The sequence below is a fragment of the Anser anser genome (genome assembly GCF_964211835.1).
Source record: "Anser anser genome assembly, chromosome: 14".
NCBI classification, from domain to species: domain Eukaryota; kingdom Metazoa; phylum Chordata; class Aves; order Anseriformes; family Anatidae; genus Anser; species Anser anser.
The window spans coordinates 14048372-14065412 of NC_139735.1; the positions used below are offsets into that span (position 1 = coordinate 14048372).

The 17041-nt window shown below is 42.4% G+C and overlaps 1 protein-coding gene across 1 annotated transcript; it reads right to left on the reverse strand.

The window, feature by feature from the left end:
• Window positions 1–2731: 2731 nt before the first annotated feature.
• Window positions 2732–15335, reverse strand: NPM1 (nucleophosmin 1). The gene is made up of 11 exons (XM_083798801.1): window positions 15156–15335; window positions 14528–14607; window positions 11740–11859; window positions 10839–10932; window positions 9871–9974; window positions 9448–9509; window positions 9007–9061; window positions 7691–7780; window positions 6662–6763; window positions 4044–4118; window positions 2732–3085 (listed from the first exon to the last, which is right to left on the reverse strand). Exons 1-11 carry the CDS (start codon window positions 15217–15219, stop codon window positions 3047–3049), a joined length of 885 nt encoding a protein of 294 aa, XP_083654927.1. The 5' UTR covers window positions 15220–15335; the 3' UTR covers window positions 2732–3046.
• Window positions 15336–17041: the final 1706 nt, after the last annotated feature.

Here is a 17041-nt window from a genome sequence, read left to right on the forward strand (position 1 = left end):
ACCTGAAGAAGCATTGACCCCACTGTAAAGGCAGAGCACGTTGCTTTGCCATGGCACATGAGAATGCCTGTGCTTGCATCACCACTCTTTACTCTTTCTCTACCTCTGTGCTCTCAAATATGCCGTCCTCAAGGACCAGAACCATACAAGCTTTTGTAGTCTCCAACATTGGATGCAACTATTTCTGTCGAACATTCCATTTTTATTGCAGTCATGCCATTAACATGTTCAAGGGAAACACTCAAGAACAAGTCAAGAACAATACTTAACAATACTTCAGCAACCCATCTACTATTTGGTATCTTCTCTTCAAATCTAAGCTTAAACGGATTTTTTAATTCAACCTTTTAGGCTCCAGTCAAAAGAACTTTAATTGAAAGAACTGGCAGCTGCCTGTGAAATCCTACCTGGAGGACACAGCTGCACAGCCCAGGAAGCCCACAGCAGTCATCAGCCAGCCAGTCCCAACAGGACCAAAGCATTTGGAGACGTGACTGGCAGGAGCAGGCAGAGCCTGGCCCTGGGAGGGCTGGGGCAGTGCCACGCAGCACGGAGCCAGGCGGGGAGCAGGCAGCAGAGAGCCACCAACCGCTCCTCGCAGCTGGAGCTGCAAGACCGTAAATTGACAGAGTAAGCCAACTAGCTGGAGCTAATTAAAGTTATCATTTTCATGCCACGATGTAGATGCCTCTAAGATGCCTCATGATGCGTAATGGCAGCCTGACAAAGATGTGGCTTTACATACTTTAAGAACACATTTTCTCACTAGAACTGCCCGTATAGGCTCCATCTTCCCCCTACAATCCCCGTGCCAAACATGGCTGCACCCCACTGTCCTGCTTTGGTCAGTGACCTGCAGGGAGAAAACACCCTGGCTTTTCTTAAACATTTAATATTCAGAATATTTTATTGGCTGGATAACCTCTTGCTAAAATTACTGTACAATTTTCATATGTTTCAGCCAAAATTGAGGGCAATTTTGCTTAAATGAGCCTGTCTGTGCCATTAGCTCTATTTCACTAGGGAAATTTGCGCTCACTTGTGCATATGACATCATCTATTGACATAACCCCACCGAAAGAGGCATTTCAAATGCTCGTGCTCTGCCATTTCACATGCTGCAATTATAGTCAAGCTTAAATGCATCTTTGACACTAGACTTGCACTGTGGTTTAGCTTCCCTACCATGCACAGTGCTTGGCTTCATTTTTCCCAAAGGAAGCGTTTGCTTCCAGACAGTTGCATCTGCTTCCATCACACCCAGAATCTCCACTATAGAAATGAGTTTTTGTAATAGCAAACTAAACGTTTTCATGGACAATTTTACAAATTAAACGATATATTCTGCTTCTAGAACAACTTGAACACCCTGTAAGAGATCCCATGCCCAGCTAGCACAACCCAACATTTTGTTTCAACCATGTGGTACAAAGGCATCCTCTGTAGGACCCCAACTGTTCAAGTCCTTCAGGCAGTAAAAATCCTCAACCTGCTAAGACCTGCTTTAATGCCTTTCAGTTCTCAAATGTAAGATTTCTGCTGGGAAAAATAAGAAGTTGCATTAATTCTCACACATAGCAAGGATTAAATCAAGCTTAATAGTTACAACTGTTTGTTTATTAAGTATCATTTAGATCTTCATACCATTACTGCAGTTACTACAGAGATAAAGCATTCAAGCACCTGAAGCAATACAGCATTTAGACACAAGCTTTGAGGACAAGTTCACAATGCCAGGCGTATCATCCATGCTTTCCTTCCTCCCTTCACGCAGAAGTACCTTTATACCTTGGCATTTCTACTTTGTATGACAGTAAGAACGCCCAACAAATAATCTTAAATCAACCTCATAGTACCCTTCGGATCAAAACCAAAAATACCTAGTAAGGCTCCATTTTGCTATCTCAGCCACTTTAAAGGATGTTTCCTGCTTAGAAAGTTTCATCATGATGTTTACTCTGAGAATTATTTTCCCCCAAAGGCCAATGTTAGAAGTTGTACAGAAATTGCCCCACTTAAACTGAAGAATTAAGCTTGAACATGGACAGCCATTATCCGGAGTACCTCGGAAAATGATCTGAGTGGTAACTGATGCAGCCTACCTGCCCATCTGAGCTTTTGGGATTTGCAGTCTTCAAAGACTGGAGATTAGCCCTCCCCACTCCCAGGAATTTATCCACTGGTCACTGATCTCCCTCAGTGTGAGTTCTCTAGGCACACCCTGCAGCACTGAAGCTTTCTCCTCCACAAAACCCATACCCCAGTCATTAAGTGAGACAACCTCAGAGACTGTAGCCCCTCAGAGGAACAGCACTGCCAGCAATTCCCAAATCAAAAGCATTACATTTTACAAGAGGAATCACAAGCCCTACAAATATAGTTGTTAAGAGAAAAACCATAAACCAAAGAGCAATGAAGCAGGTCAGAAACTGAGATGCAGGAAGGGCTGTTTTATGCAATTATATAATTAGTGGTCACTTCCAGACAAGAATAAAGTCCCGCTTACCACCTAGTCTTCTCACCAAGCCGAATGCTCAGTAGCTGTAAAACTCATGCAATTGGGATAGTTGTTTTTGAAGTTGACAACATTGATGACAAAGTTGACTGATGCGTACTTGCTAAAGAGAAGTAGCTAAAATACTTCGTAGTTCCTACAAGAACTTTAAAACCCTGTTATCTTCCGCACTGAGTATGCAGACTACCCCAACCCATAAAAAAGAAACGATAGTACTTTATTAAAATACTAAATTTTATTTTTTTTCCACGTACATTTAGTCTTTCCACCATTTCCATTTGTCTGACCACCACCACCACCATGCCTTATCAAAACATTCCATACATACTTAAAACGAAGCTGAGGGTGGAGTCCCATCTTTAAAAACTAAACAGGCATTTTGGACAACACATTCTTGGCAAGGTTATCTGGATGACATTTATCAGACACTGTAGGGAAAGCTCTTTCAGCATTTGTAAAAAGGACAGCCAAATAATGGTTACAGAAGTAAGACTGCAGATTTTAATGAACTGTTTAAACTGTTTTCTTTTCTTACAGAGTCTGTCTCCACTGCCAGAGAGCTTGAATGACCTGGAAGCGTACACAAAAAAGTTAGTAATTGAAATCTATTTTTATTATTTTCAGTTTACTATCTCCACTTACTCTATAAAATACTAACATTAAATTACAAAAAAAAAAGCATTTATTTCAGAGAAAATTATGTTGAAAGCAACACACTAGCTCCTTCTGCTAAAAGACTGTTATTCACTCAGTTGCAATAGTAAGAATTCAGTGAAGGTAAGAGGATGGGTGTGGACCAGCTAGGCAAATATTGGCTGAACTCTGCCTACCCTGGCTCATGTCAGACCAACTCCAGTAGCTGAGGCTAACTGCTTTTAAACATTCTTTCGAGAACCTATCAATTTGTCTATCAGACAAGTTTACTCTGAACCACTGAAGGAAGCAGGAAAGCATAAGGAATTCTGTCACTGGAAGAAAGTCTTGACTTACAGGAATTTTGATAGGGAAATCTAAGACACATTTTAACCTAGTACATGTTGAGTAATAACTAATTCAGAAACTTGCTTCCTGATACCACCTTTTGGCTTGCCCTCTTACAAGAGTTCAGTTGACTTTGGGAGAAAACGCAGCAAGAAAGCCATAATATCAATTGCAAAACAGTTCCCCCTCCCAGACACCCTCCCCAACAAAAGGCTGAACAGCAGACTGGCCTAGGTGGCCAACTTCAGCAGCAAGGAAAACCACAGCTCATTTCCTTAGCCAATATGGTGCCAAAAGGAAAATTCTGTGGGTTTAGTAAGCAAGAGATAATTTACCAACCATATAAAAGCTGGAAAAATGTAATAAAATATTAGCTTTCTCATCTTAGCCAACTAAACCCTTAAAACCGTTCCCATTTATTTAATTTTAAGTATTGTTAGTGGTTTGTAACCCTTTGAAACAGTCCAAAGCTTGTAAAGATTAAGAAGTGGAAAAGTCAGGTTATAAAAGTTTTTGGATTTTATCAAGTTTCAATAAATTTAGTTACCTTCTGGTCCTCCGTCCTGAAACAATTCTTAACATAGTTGGCGAATTTGGGTTCCAGCTTAGGAAGGGAAGAACCCTATTTTGAAAAAAATAAACTTTAGCGTATGCAGGCCATTTCATCATTCCAACAAACAACTCCGACAAAGCTTAAATCCTTTGCAATACAAGTGGAATTTTACCAAACTCCACTTGCAACATCCAAAACCAATCAAACCATTTTTTAAAAGTTTGCTTTTCTACAGTACCCAGGTATTTCTCAAAGCAGCATGTGCCTACACTCTGAAATGCCCGTACAAGCACCGTTGCTCATGCTCCAAAACACAACAGCACGCTGGTTGTAGTCAACATTCCTGTGCTTTTCAGATCAACTAGAACTAATTCCACATTTAAGGTTTCCTACTGCAGGGTGCAACTTGCAACACATATCTGCTTTAGCTCTTCTCCGAAGCAAAAATTTAAGTCATCTCCTACCTACATTCCCTCCACCAAACCCCTTAAGTCTCATTCTGATACAACAGTTCTAAGAATTTAATGAACTATTTGAGACATTTTCTTTTCACCTCTGAAACTGTATGTACTCAAACATACAAAACAGATTGAGTAACTCACGATCTAGGTTCATCCTTACACCTCCCATCTCCAGGGAAGATACAGCACAGTGTAAGTATCTTCTCACATGCCTCATGAGCAATTCTTCAGGTACATCAGTTCAAGTATCTAGCTAACTATGACAGTACACTTAGCAGGTTGCAGAAGATGGCAATTTTATGTTCAAGGGATACAAAGCCAAGATTATGTGAAAATGAGATACTACAAACAAAAAGCTTGTATTTGGACAAAGGCTTACATACCAAGTACTGACACTTTTCTATTAGCTTGCTGATATCTACTTACTGGAGCAGACCCCCTGAATTAAATTAATAAAAGCTATTTTTGAAGCTGTTAACTTGCTGGCTGTTACAGCAAAAAGCCACACAAACCTTTTGCCTTACTACGGCCAACTAACAGCATCTTGGAAAGCCTTAAAGCTGCCTGCTATTGCTTCTGTGGTATTTGTGCCTACACAGCACTTCCCAGTAAAAACTTTTCAGCAATGAGAAGTGTAATCTACAGCCACCTGCCAGTTAACTTGTGTATATCCTTCCTTCCAAAGGGACACCTCTGCCTACCGTGAATAGCTAAGCCCCTTCTGCCTACACTGCAGAAACACTGATCATTGCTCCTCCGTGAGTCATGCACGAAAACCACCCTAACACCCATCTGATCCAAGAGGTTAGCTTGACCTAGCAGAATGATACCATCCATCACCATCAGGTTCACAATTTAGGAATAGGCACTTCTATCCCAATTAAGTGTCATGTATCAGTCGTTGCTTAAATGTCATACATCAGTGTCGTCATATATCACTCTGCACCTACTATATACACCTAAACCCTTGCAGGACAAAACTGCCTTAGAGCTTTAAGAATCTAAACCCAAGATAAAGCTAATGCTTCCACGATCAGAGGGCTGAAGCACCTCTCCTCTGAAGACAGGCTGAGAGAGCTGGAGCTGTTTGGCCAGGAGAAGAGAAGGCTCCAGGGAGACCTTAGAGCGGCATTCCAGTGCCTGAAGGGGGCTATAGGAAAGCTGGGGAGCAACTCTTTGTCAGGGAGTCTAGTGACAGGACAAGATGTAATGGCTTTAACCAAGAGTGTAGATTTAGATGAGCTATTAGGAAGAAACTCTTTACGCTCAGAGGGTGATGAGCCACTGGAACAAGGTTGCCCACAGAAAAGCTGTGGATGCCCCAGGCCAGGTTGGATGAAGATGTCCCTGCCCATGGCAGGGGTGTTGGAACTGGCTGATCTTTAGGGTACCTGACAACCAAAACCATTCTGTGATTCTAATTCTTTAGATGACTTGAATGCCTGCATAAGGAAAAAACAGTTCTCAGACCAAACTAAAACCAGAACTCTTTGTAGCACTGACATCAGCACAGGCTTTAGCTTTGTCCAAAAAATAAATTTCCAGCAAAGAGTTTGGATCAGTCACATGCTCTTTCTGCAATTCTGAGTCAATGAAGAAAAAACACAACAGTAGCACAGTGTACATGTCAGATCCCCACTGCCACCTATTCTGCAGTAAAGCTTTGTTTGTACTGTACTGCACACCTAGACAGCACACATATCCAAATTTGGCTAATGAGGAAAGAATTGCTATTACCCTTTTACTCAGCCAACCTCAGCCCTATTACACTTTTACTCAGCCAACCTACGGACAGAGCACTTCTACTAAAATGCAGTTCTTTTAATCACAAGCACCTATCTCCCCCTTCTGGAAGTTACAAAGCCTTACAGGCTGCACAGTTTAGTCATGTCATCCCCCCCATCACCACAAACTAGGACAGTTCGCTAACTTCACCTACTGGTAGAATAACAATTTGTTATTTGTTCCTTTCCTTGTGAGTACCAATGCTCATCTTTGTCCTAAGTGAGTTTTCATTTCTGAGCTTCAACATCAATATACTCTGCTAACAAGATTGCAAGCAGTGACATGCAAACATTTCTTAATGACATTCTTCTGCTGCTCAAGTATTATAAATAAAGCTGACAAAACCTGAAGTTTTAGAAAACTCACCTTGTCTATGGAGGCTTGCATTTTTGCTTTAATCTCCTCTAACGACAGAGGAACTTTTGGTGTTTTTGGAGTTAGAGATTTATCTTTCTTGGAATCTGGAGTCTGAAAGGTATTGTTAGAAAACTGCTTATTAAGCTGCTTAGTACACAAAATCAATTTTTCTGAAAACAAAAATCTTAATTTATTTTTAATACAAGAACTAGCTATCACAGACATTTCAGATTGTTTTCAACTCACAGAAAAAGTTGTGTTTCCAAAACATTCTTCAAAGAAAATGTGAAGTATGCTAAGTTAGGAATTTAACTGCAGTTATCATCTTATGCTTCTGGGCACACATCAACACAGCTGTTTCTCCCAACACAAATGAAACTGAAAACAGGCCAAACATTCAGTGATTTCAGGTTTGCTCCACAACTGCAGCCAGATTCGATTCATACTTTAAAAAAGGTACATAGCCACAGTGCTTTCCAGGTGCTATGCTGCTGTCCGTCCCGTACTAATTTCTGTACTGACCTTCCCTGTAAAGTTATTTGAGTACACACAGGAAGGAAAGGCTGCATAAGGAAGCTTGACAACTACAGAACTGAAGAAAACTTTCAGCTCTCACACGGATCAGTTTCCGAACCTAAGATATTATTAAGCCACAAAAGCAGCACTGCTGGAACAAGGTAGGCAGCAAACTAGAACCAAAAGTGGGACTCCTTAATAGCAAGGGTCTCCTGTTGTACTGCAGCTGAGCATTGGAGCAACACTCTTGTAGGAGTATGTACCCCAAAAAATATACACTAGCCATTTAAACAATTGGATTGCTAACATTCATGAGGGACAGCACAGCTGATTACAAGCATCAGCTGTTGTAGTTGTATAGGCAGTTTTACTGAAGAGTTTCACAAGGCAACACAATGCAATGAAGCAACAGCATGGTTCCTATTCATTCAAAAACTTAGGATTAGTACATTTTGTTTCTGGTAAGCAAGGAAACCAGCTTCCACAGTAGAACAAGCATTTGACTCATTTGCCTTCACTCACTTTTGTTTTGGATGCTGGTGTGGACGGCTTAGAGTCTTTTCCATTTTGCTTTGCTTTCTGCATATTTTTTCCTGAAGGCTCACGGACAGGCTGAAAAGAAAGCATTTAAGCTTATTTGTCATGAAAAACTGCTGTTATGCTTGTTAACATAATACTAAAGACTCTATGACAAACACATACTATTTAACCTCAAGCAAAAAGGCACCCTTGTTTCCAGCACAGTATGATCAGTGCCTCCTATTTGAGCCTAAATAGCTTATGCAACAGAACTCAAGTGACAAACCACTGGTCCAACACAATACAGAACACAGTCAAGGCAATTTTGTTATGATGCCATACAACTATGTGGGACTTGATTTTCCATACATTTATATAATTATCTAAGGGGGTATGTAAGACCATAGAGTTTTCTGGGCAGAGATGGTGCAAGGCTTGAGTCCTTTTTTTTTTTTTTAAATAAATTCTAGATGTCACTGCAAGCCTAAGATCTGACCAGCACTACTTGTTATTTGTAACACAATCATTAGCTCTTCTCTGGTATGTTATACAGAAATCTTGTCCAGGATGTGCAAAGGCAATGCCATACACAGATTTAAGAATGGGATTCTTGTACTCCTATATAATCAAGGGACCATTTCCTTCAGTCACGCTAGACTTGATTATATAGCCGGAAACTTGCAGTCAAACACAATCTTCAGACCTTAAGCTACCCTGCACTATTACCTAAAGAAATTCATCAGGAGAAAGAAGCATTTAGTGAAATAAAACATTAAATGTTTGTTTCTAAGAATGTCAATATGCAAATGTAAGTCTTAAAAAAAATTACCATCTTTCAACTCCACAACTGCCAAATTGTCTTACTTTGTTTTACCACCAGATGGCACTCAAGGGCTGATGTAATTTCACATTCAAGCACTGGGCTGCCTGAAGCAAGTCTTTTCCTATAGGCTCACACAGTTCAGAACTTTTTTTAATTGAGAAAAAGTCACTAAGACCTTTCTCACAGCATGCAGGACTAATTGAAATGGCAAAGCACAATCCACATGTATCAACAGGGTTTTATACATAAAACCACAACAGCCTGACTATTGCACGTGGGTATACACAGACAGTTAAGAAGCACCCAGCCACCCCTCTGTAACAAAGTAAGAAATCAGATGCCTATTCACATCAAATTCCTAAGACTTAATTAACACCTATTAAAAAGGTGCGAGTACGTGTCCCTCCTGTCCGGATGAACTGTCCATCTGGCATTAGCACATAAAGAGGAGTCACTACGTCTACATTCAACAGATACACACAAACATGCCACTTACTTTCTTCATTGGTGTTTTGATCTCTTCCTCATCATCATCCAAGTCGTCCTCATCACTAGAATTAGAAAGTGGTCACTCACCATAACTTGTTTTAACACGTGACAAGGTGTTAGGCCAAATAATCTTTGTCCTGTTCAAGTATTTAAAGGTACTCCCTTTGTTTTAGTACTCAATGTGTGAATCTTAGGACTTTGCAGTAGTACTAAAGAAATTCTAAATTTACTCGAAGTTACTGAGCTACAGGAAACGAAGTTTCCGAACCCAGTATTACATATTTGAATAACACTGATTCAGGTTACATTGTGGAGATAAATTTGAGCTCATTTTTGGTAGCTAAGACCAAGAAGTAGCTTCCTCACTTAACATCTAGTTATGTCACTCAACTCATTCTTAAAGTTATCCCTGTATTTCAAAATACATGATCAAAACAAAAATACGTACTCATCCTCCTCATCATCATCTTCATCATCATCTTCATCATCTTCTGATAGTTTTGCTTTTTTCTTAAAAAAAAAAAAAGGATTTTAAGGATTTACATTACAGTGTTTCAACAGAAGTTCAAACTCTTGCAGCACACTAGTGTTTATTCCAAAACCTGCACATATCGAGTTACTTCAGTGGTCAAAGTTTCTGCAGAAGTAGCCTTCATATTAGCCTATTCAGCAAAGCTTTGAAAACAATCTGTGGCTAATACATCCTGTAACTTAATACTTCTCAAGATCTAAGTGCAAAATAACCGCGCCCCCCAGAAATGTCAGACCATCTATTAAGTAAATCACTGCAAATAATCTAACCACTCACTCCTAGGCAGAATAAATACCAAACCCAAAGAAAATTTTGCAGACCAACAAATTAGAAGTATACCTGTGGTGTTTTAGCTCCTCCTCCACTTGCTGGTCTCTTTGTTGAGGCATTCACAATTTTTGTATCTTCCTCCTCATCCTCTGATTCTGGTTCTTCCTCTAATGCTGATAAAATGATGGCAACATGTAAAATACCCACCTCATTTAACCATAGCAAAAACAAGATTACTAGTAAAACAGATTATCACCCACAACTAAGTAAGGCCTTCTTGGGATGCTGGAAACAATTGAGCAAGCTTCCCATCAGCACTAACCACTAAGGCCAGAAGCTTTTCCAGCTGACTGGGTGCAGATAGTACTACACCAAAATCCAAGAATGGATAAAAGATACCCATATGCTGCAACACTCATCTCAAAAAAAGCCATAGGACGGTAAGAGCAAGTACTTCTCCATATCCAGGACATATTTAAGAATTTCTAGAAAGATCAGTTTCAAGACAGTTCTATAAAACAAAAGGCTTGGTTTACCCTTTACTGGAAAAAAAAACAGAAATAATTCACAGAGAGCCTTCTCAAACTCTAAGTAAAGGAGAAAGCTCCCATATGGGGAACAGCAGCGCCCATTTTTAAGGGGAGCAATTAGAACCCGAATTGAGAGGCTGACAAACTCCCCTTATCCATACAAAAAGGAGGCAAGAAAGTATATAGAAGCATTTCTCTGAACTCCTTTGCCCTCAGTTACTTCAGGCTTCTGAAGACAGTCAATGCATTGCTCGAGATACCAGATACACCTCTGAAGTTCTGGTGGTGCTGACAGTAAGGTCCCAGGGCTCTGCCCCAATGCAATTCAGGCTCAAGCATGGGAACTTTCCAACAGCAATGCCTTATGCACATGACACCGCTACAACATAGCATGCTGACCAGCTGTAACATGCATGTTGAACATGTAGAAAGGAACATGTAGAAAGCCTTTGTTTTGCAAATTAATAAACACTAGTTTTGAAGATTAGCAACCAGAACAATACATACCTACAAGATGTTGACCGCTGACATAAACAGGCCCGGAACCACATTTCAACCTCAAGGTGACTGGTGGCGTGATCTCAAAGCCGCCTAGTGAAACCTAGGTAAACAAAAAAAGCATTACCTATGGAAGACGAGGTGTGTGTAACAGGCAATCCATTCAAACAAAACCAGCAGCACCAACATCTGGAGATTCCAATGGTAATACAGCAATTACAAGTTTCAAACTGGCAGAATATTCCAGAAGTGTTGAGTCTAAGTGCCACGACAGGGTTGGATTTACAACAGTCATGGCGTATCATAATTAAATCACGCTTTTCAAAACCAGACCAATCCATGTTTCTGTACATCACTGCAGCAATGATAATTTTAAGATCAACCATCACACCTGTCCCCAGCATTGTGCAGTTCCACTTGCACATCAACAACCCCGATTCAAATTACATTCCAGATGGAAAGAATCAAAGGAAGGTGCTTTTAATTCTACAGAAGGTAGCAATCATCTTTACAATCTTATAAGAATTTCTGATCTGAAGGAAAAGGTAGATTTTCTCATCCCAGGCTCCAAGAAAGCAACAGGGACTAGAGATGCACCCACTTGCAAATACATACATTTGTATACACGGAGATGACATGCACAATTAATATAGCTTCTTTAAAAATGCGCAATTTGAACCGAAGTCTATCATCTCCAGGTGACTAGAACAAGTCTGCTAGGTGCAAAAAGATATATATCCATTTAGCTTGTATTCATGGCACGTGCCAAATTTGACACTTCTCTGAACCCACTATGCCTCACTACATCACTTGCAGATCATTGCAATCCAGACAACCTAAACCTTTACTAACTTGTCCTTCTCACCTGAGACCCCATTTGTAACAGACGTTTCCTTGCTCATTTACTTACCGTAGGCTGCACAGACATTTTCAGAGACGCCAGTACTACTTTAATAGGGTTGCCTTCATAGTCCAATGCTTCTGCTTCTACAACGTGTAATTCGTCTTTGGCTCCAGCCCCTAAAGTAACCTGTGAAGCAAAGAACAGTACACATTCTGAGAATCTCAAATACTCAAAGACTCTTAGAGTGCATTCACTGTTCTGTAACTCAAGACTGATGTCTGTGATTCTGAATGCTAATGACTGAGTTGCACTCCTCCCCCAGCCAATAACCTCTTTCCCCATAACACTGGTGCTTACAGGGTGTGATTGCAGACAATTGCTTTGATGAAAACACAGTAAAGCTTTCTGGGGGGTCAGTGCTAAGTCCAGCCAGCACTGGAGCCGGTCCATAGGAAGAAGCACAAATACATGACTAGAGAAAGATAATCAACTACTTTCATTCCCAGAGTATCACAGCCTCAAACCTTACCTTTTTCCTGCCATGTTTCATCTGCCACATCTTTCACCGCATCACCTACACTATGCACTTCAACTCTGAGGAGGAGTTAAGTTTTATATAGCTGCTGAGCTCAATGCTATTTTTTAGGCAGGAGCCTTCTGTATTCATTTATTAAGGACAGAGCTGCTGTCCCAGCATATTTCAAAACTCAAGCTCCTCTATTCCTTACACCAACTACAACAATGGCACGTTCTGAAGACTCAAAATCATAGCTGAAGGGAGGCAAACAAATGACACGACATGGGACATGCCTAAACTTCCATCTTAACCTCTGAGTCAGCATTACGTGCAAGAGCTCTGAAAACCAAGAATTCTCTCAAGTACTACCATTATTCCTGAGACAAGTTAACAAGGCTCTCTCTGTGCCCTTTTCCAATGGGAATGAAAAGAAAGCTTCCCACCCCCCCATAGAAGATGTGGGTGTAGACACTTCAGGCTGACAGGGGCACACTCAAGTTCCCATTCTCTAAGAGCTGTGTTTTAGTCAAGTTATCACGATCCAGAGAAGGCTTATCAGGCTGAAGACTGAGAAATAGGATACAGAAGTCACTAATCCTGGCAAGTTTTGTTACTGTAAATTTGAACAGGGGAAATTGGTGCTCTGATGTCATCTCTCAAATGGGTTAGTACCAAAATGAATCACTCCGCTGGTGGGTTAACCCACCGTGACGAGTTTCATTTAAGAACTTGCCCCCAGCCCCCAGTTACCCTTGCCATTTGCACAGCTCAAGTAATACTGTGGCACCTGTTTGCTTACTGAGTGGCTGGCAAGTAGCTTTTCTTGGGCTTTGCCTTCTGCACTGGAGAGACACACAACTGCAGTAAGTAGGCAATGAAGTGGTGGCCACCCTGCTTTATCTCAGCTTTCATTAATAAAAGCAAACATGTGAATCTGTCCCCATACCACTTTCTACCTCTACATGCATCATCAGTCCCGCTTCCCGTTTCACTTTTACTCTTTTTTCTCCTCACTTTACTGCATCTCCTACCTACATCCCTTGCATGATATGTGTCAGCCCTTGTTCACCTAGTCTGTTATCATGTGCACAGATCACAGGCACAGGGCTCACTAGCTTCATGTTTCATCTCCCAGTAACTTCTTACTCTGCTTGCCATGGTATTTTTTGTTGTCAGATGCTTCTTAGAGCTTCCAAACTTCGTAAGGTATTTCCACTTTGTTGCTTCTTATTTCAACCCCCATAACTCCTGTGGACAATCTCGTCTTTAAAAGACAGGTTTTTGAAGGAGACTTCTTTCCAGACAACCCTAAAAAACTAAGTACTGATAAACATTCAGTCTGGATCATCCTCACTGAAGGATGTACACTCAAATCAGGAGATGCTATCAATAACTTCCCAGATCAGAATCTGTGGACAAAGCCATACAATTAACTGTCACTCTACAATTAACTGTCACTCACACTGACACACTTAATCTGCATTAGGAACCTTCAGGTGTGAGAACTGCCACATGAACTTGCCCTGCCTATACTTTACTAATTATCCTTCCCTCAAAATAAACTTTAAAAGGTTACCAATTAAGTACAAATTAGTCATTGTCAAGGCTGCAATTTTCATAAAATGCAAAGACTGAAGACATGTAATTTACAAGACTAATGTGTAAATGAAAACATTGTAAGCATTGTTTTAAGTTGTGCCTTGGACAAGGCTAGCACCCAAGTCTCCCACAGGAAGCAATTCCCAATTCTAAAGCTCTTCTGGCATCAGGATATATCTTTGTGCTTAAATAAACGATAAAGCACAGAAACACTACAACTCAAACTCCTTGCCTGTTAAGTCGTGGCATCTTGTGCTTACGCTAACCATAACAAAACATGCTCAGCCTAGGGCAAAGGCCTTGACATGCTGTGTCTTGCTTGCTGGGGCAGTAAAAGATTTAAGGACACATTATTTGCTGTTTGCAGGAAGGAAAAAAAGCACTAGAGTTTTATCTGGGAAACGTACAGAAAAGCTTTTCAAAATAAAGTTTCCATAGTCTACTGAAGAATGTCCACCTATGATTAAAATAATTCTCCCCTTGTGCTCCTGCAGCATCTGAACTACTACCTTAGATTTGTCAGTGTGTATACTCCAGCCTTTAATGCTTTTCAGCAAACTAACCTACTGTGAATTAATTTTTAAGCTTTATCAGCCTTATATCACTTACTATAAAGCATACAATATCAGTGGACGTTTTTGTTACGCTTATCACAAAAGGGAACGAATTTATACGTTAAACGCACTTCTCACAAGATCACCCACCAGTACTTTAGCTTAAAGAACACATAGTACTTGCCGTTCTCAAAGACAGCTGATGCTCGTTTTCTTCATCATCTACTTTGAACTTGTACTCCTTATCTGCTTTAAGCTCGCAACCTGCGAAGAAACCACCGAGCGATGAGCACGGTGCGATATGAGCACGGTGTGCTATTCACGGGCAGGTACCCGCCGCCCATTACCCCGCATCCCGCCGCTCCAAGGCTCCCCCTCTCCACGGACCGCCCCCCCCACCCCCACCACGTGCGGCGGCGAAGGCCGCGGCCTGGCGCCGAGCACCGACCCGACCCCGGGAGCGCCCCGCGGCAGCCCCGATCCCCCCCGGGGCAGAGCAGCGCAGAGCCGTGCTCCCCCCCCACGTGCTCCCCACGCGCGGCCGGGCCGGGCCGGGCGCGGAACAAAGCCGCCACGTGCCCGCCACGTGGGGTGCGCGCGGCGGTGGCGAGCGCGCGCGAGTGGCGGGAACAGCGCCACGCGCCCCCTCCCTCCCCTTACTTCCCCCCCCTCCTCTCCCAGCTCTCCCCTCCCTCACTCTCCTCCCCCACACTGAGGCGCCCCCAGGCCGCGGCCTGCAGCAGGCCCCGCGCGGCCCGGACGAGCGGAGGAGCCCGGCGGCGGAGGGCCGGATCCCGGCGGGCAGCCGTTACCGAAGAGAAAAGTCTGGGGGCGCAGCGGGCCCATGCTCTCCATGTCCATGGCGCTGTCCTCCATCTTGTCGGCCTGCAGGCGGGGGGAGCGGAGCGGAGCGATGCGTGCGGCGCGGCGGGCAGACGCGCACTAAAGGAAGCCGCGCGCCCGCCCCCCTCCCAGATATAGCTCGCGAGATCTCGCGAGAGCCGCGCCGCGGCCACGCCCCCGCCGGGCGATACCGCGCGTGCGCACTCTCGATCCCCGGCCTAACGGTGTTGGGGGGGGTCGCGAGCGTGGCCGTGGGGCGGCCTCAAAATGGAGGAGGCGCTGAGGGGGCTCTGGCGGTCATCGAACAGGGGCTGATCCGGACGGTGGGGAGGCCTCGGTGCTGCAAACTAGATGGTTTAAAGCTAATAAAGATAAATACACCTTACCTGAGCACCCCCCTCTCAAACTCTGAACATACAGCCTCAGAGCACAAGCCCCTCCATTAATTTGAAATGTGTAATTCACATCCATAACATCTGTATTCGCATTCATAGAGTAGGAAATTTAATTCTATTACCAAAATGAGACAAACAAGTGACACAGTGGCAAACTGAATCTAACCCACCAAAATGCACCATTCACCTTGCTCCCCCACAGAGCTCACCCCCTCTTTCAAAAAGAGTAAATGCAGTTTTACAATATGTTTAGCTTATTTTCTAGAGTGAAGTCTCATATTTTAGTGCAAAACTCAATTAGTTTTCCAAAGATGAGGTTCCTTGAGCCCTGGGTTTACCAGGATACATCCCCCTACAATCCTGTTAACATTAAAGCAGATTGTCTGCTGAGGTTTTGTCAGGTGGATTGCCACAGGCTGACTCAAATACAATAATAGTAAAATTGACTTGTGTGTGAAAACAAGGTAGAGGAATAAATAGTGTGGCTTGCTATGTGAGTGAGGGTGGGGGACTTGCACCCTTGTACAGACATAACACCTTGATGGATGTCACGTCAAAAAAGAGGAGTTTTGCACTTCTTCATTTTGAACCTGGTCTCAGCTCCTGTGGAAGCTCTGTAAGCACTGTGTGCTGCGCACCAGCTCTGTTACTCCAGTGGACACATATGGGGGCACTGCGGGTTAGGGACCACAGTCAGCTCTCTGGAAAATACGTTCATGTCAGGAAAAAAAGTAACTGCATCGGGGCAAAGACATTAAGCCAGATGCTGGGCTTGTGCTGGGAACATTGAGGGGCATGGAGACTTGTGCTGTTACAGTGGGTACGGGGCACTGCATTTTGCTTCAGCCCATATTCTGTACTTCCCTTCACACATTCTTTGTTAGAAGCAGTATTTTCCCACCTGCTGTGCCTTTGTTTCCTAACACTGCTCATTCATACCCTACAGTCACATTTTCTATGCAGAACAGTTTTTGCCTCTGGATGTGACAAACCATGAATGCCCATAAGGAAACTGGAGGTCACAATTAAGAGAACATAAGGGATCCTGAGTATGTAATAGCTCATTCTGTGAACCTGGAAATGCAGAACTACCTAAAATACCACAAATCTGGTACAAATAAAAATTAACTAGTAGGTCTGCATGTAAGAAGATCTGCATCTGTTTTCCATTATAATGCTAAATCTAAGAGCTTGATAAAAGACATTAACTTCAAGAGAAAAAGAATAAAGATGGGTGTTTCAAAGCATATGCTTTGCTCCAAGTAAATGTAAGACAAGAGTAGTGTCTAACCTTATCATTTCATTAATTGTCCATTGGCAGATAGATGCCAAACAAAAACTGAGAGGAGTGTGTAGTTTCTTTAAACTGGTAACAAAGCCTGATTGCTCTGGAAGGACCAGAAGTTGTCAGGAGATGGAGGAAGTTTTCAAGGACAGTACAGGCTTTTCTACGTCTCCTA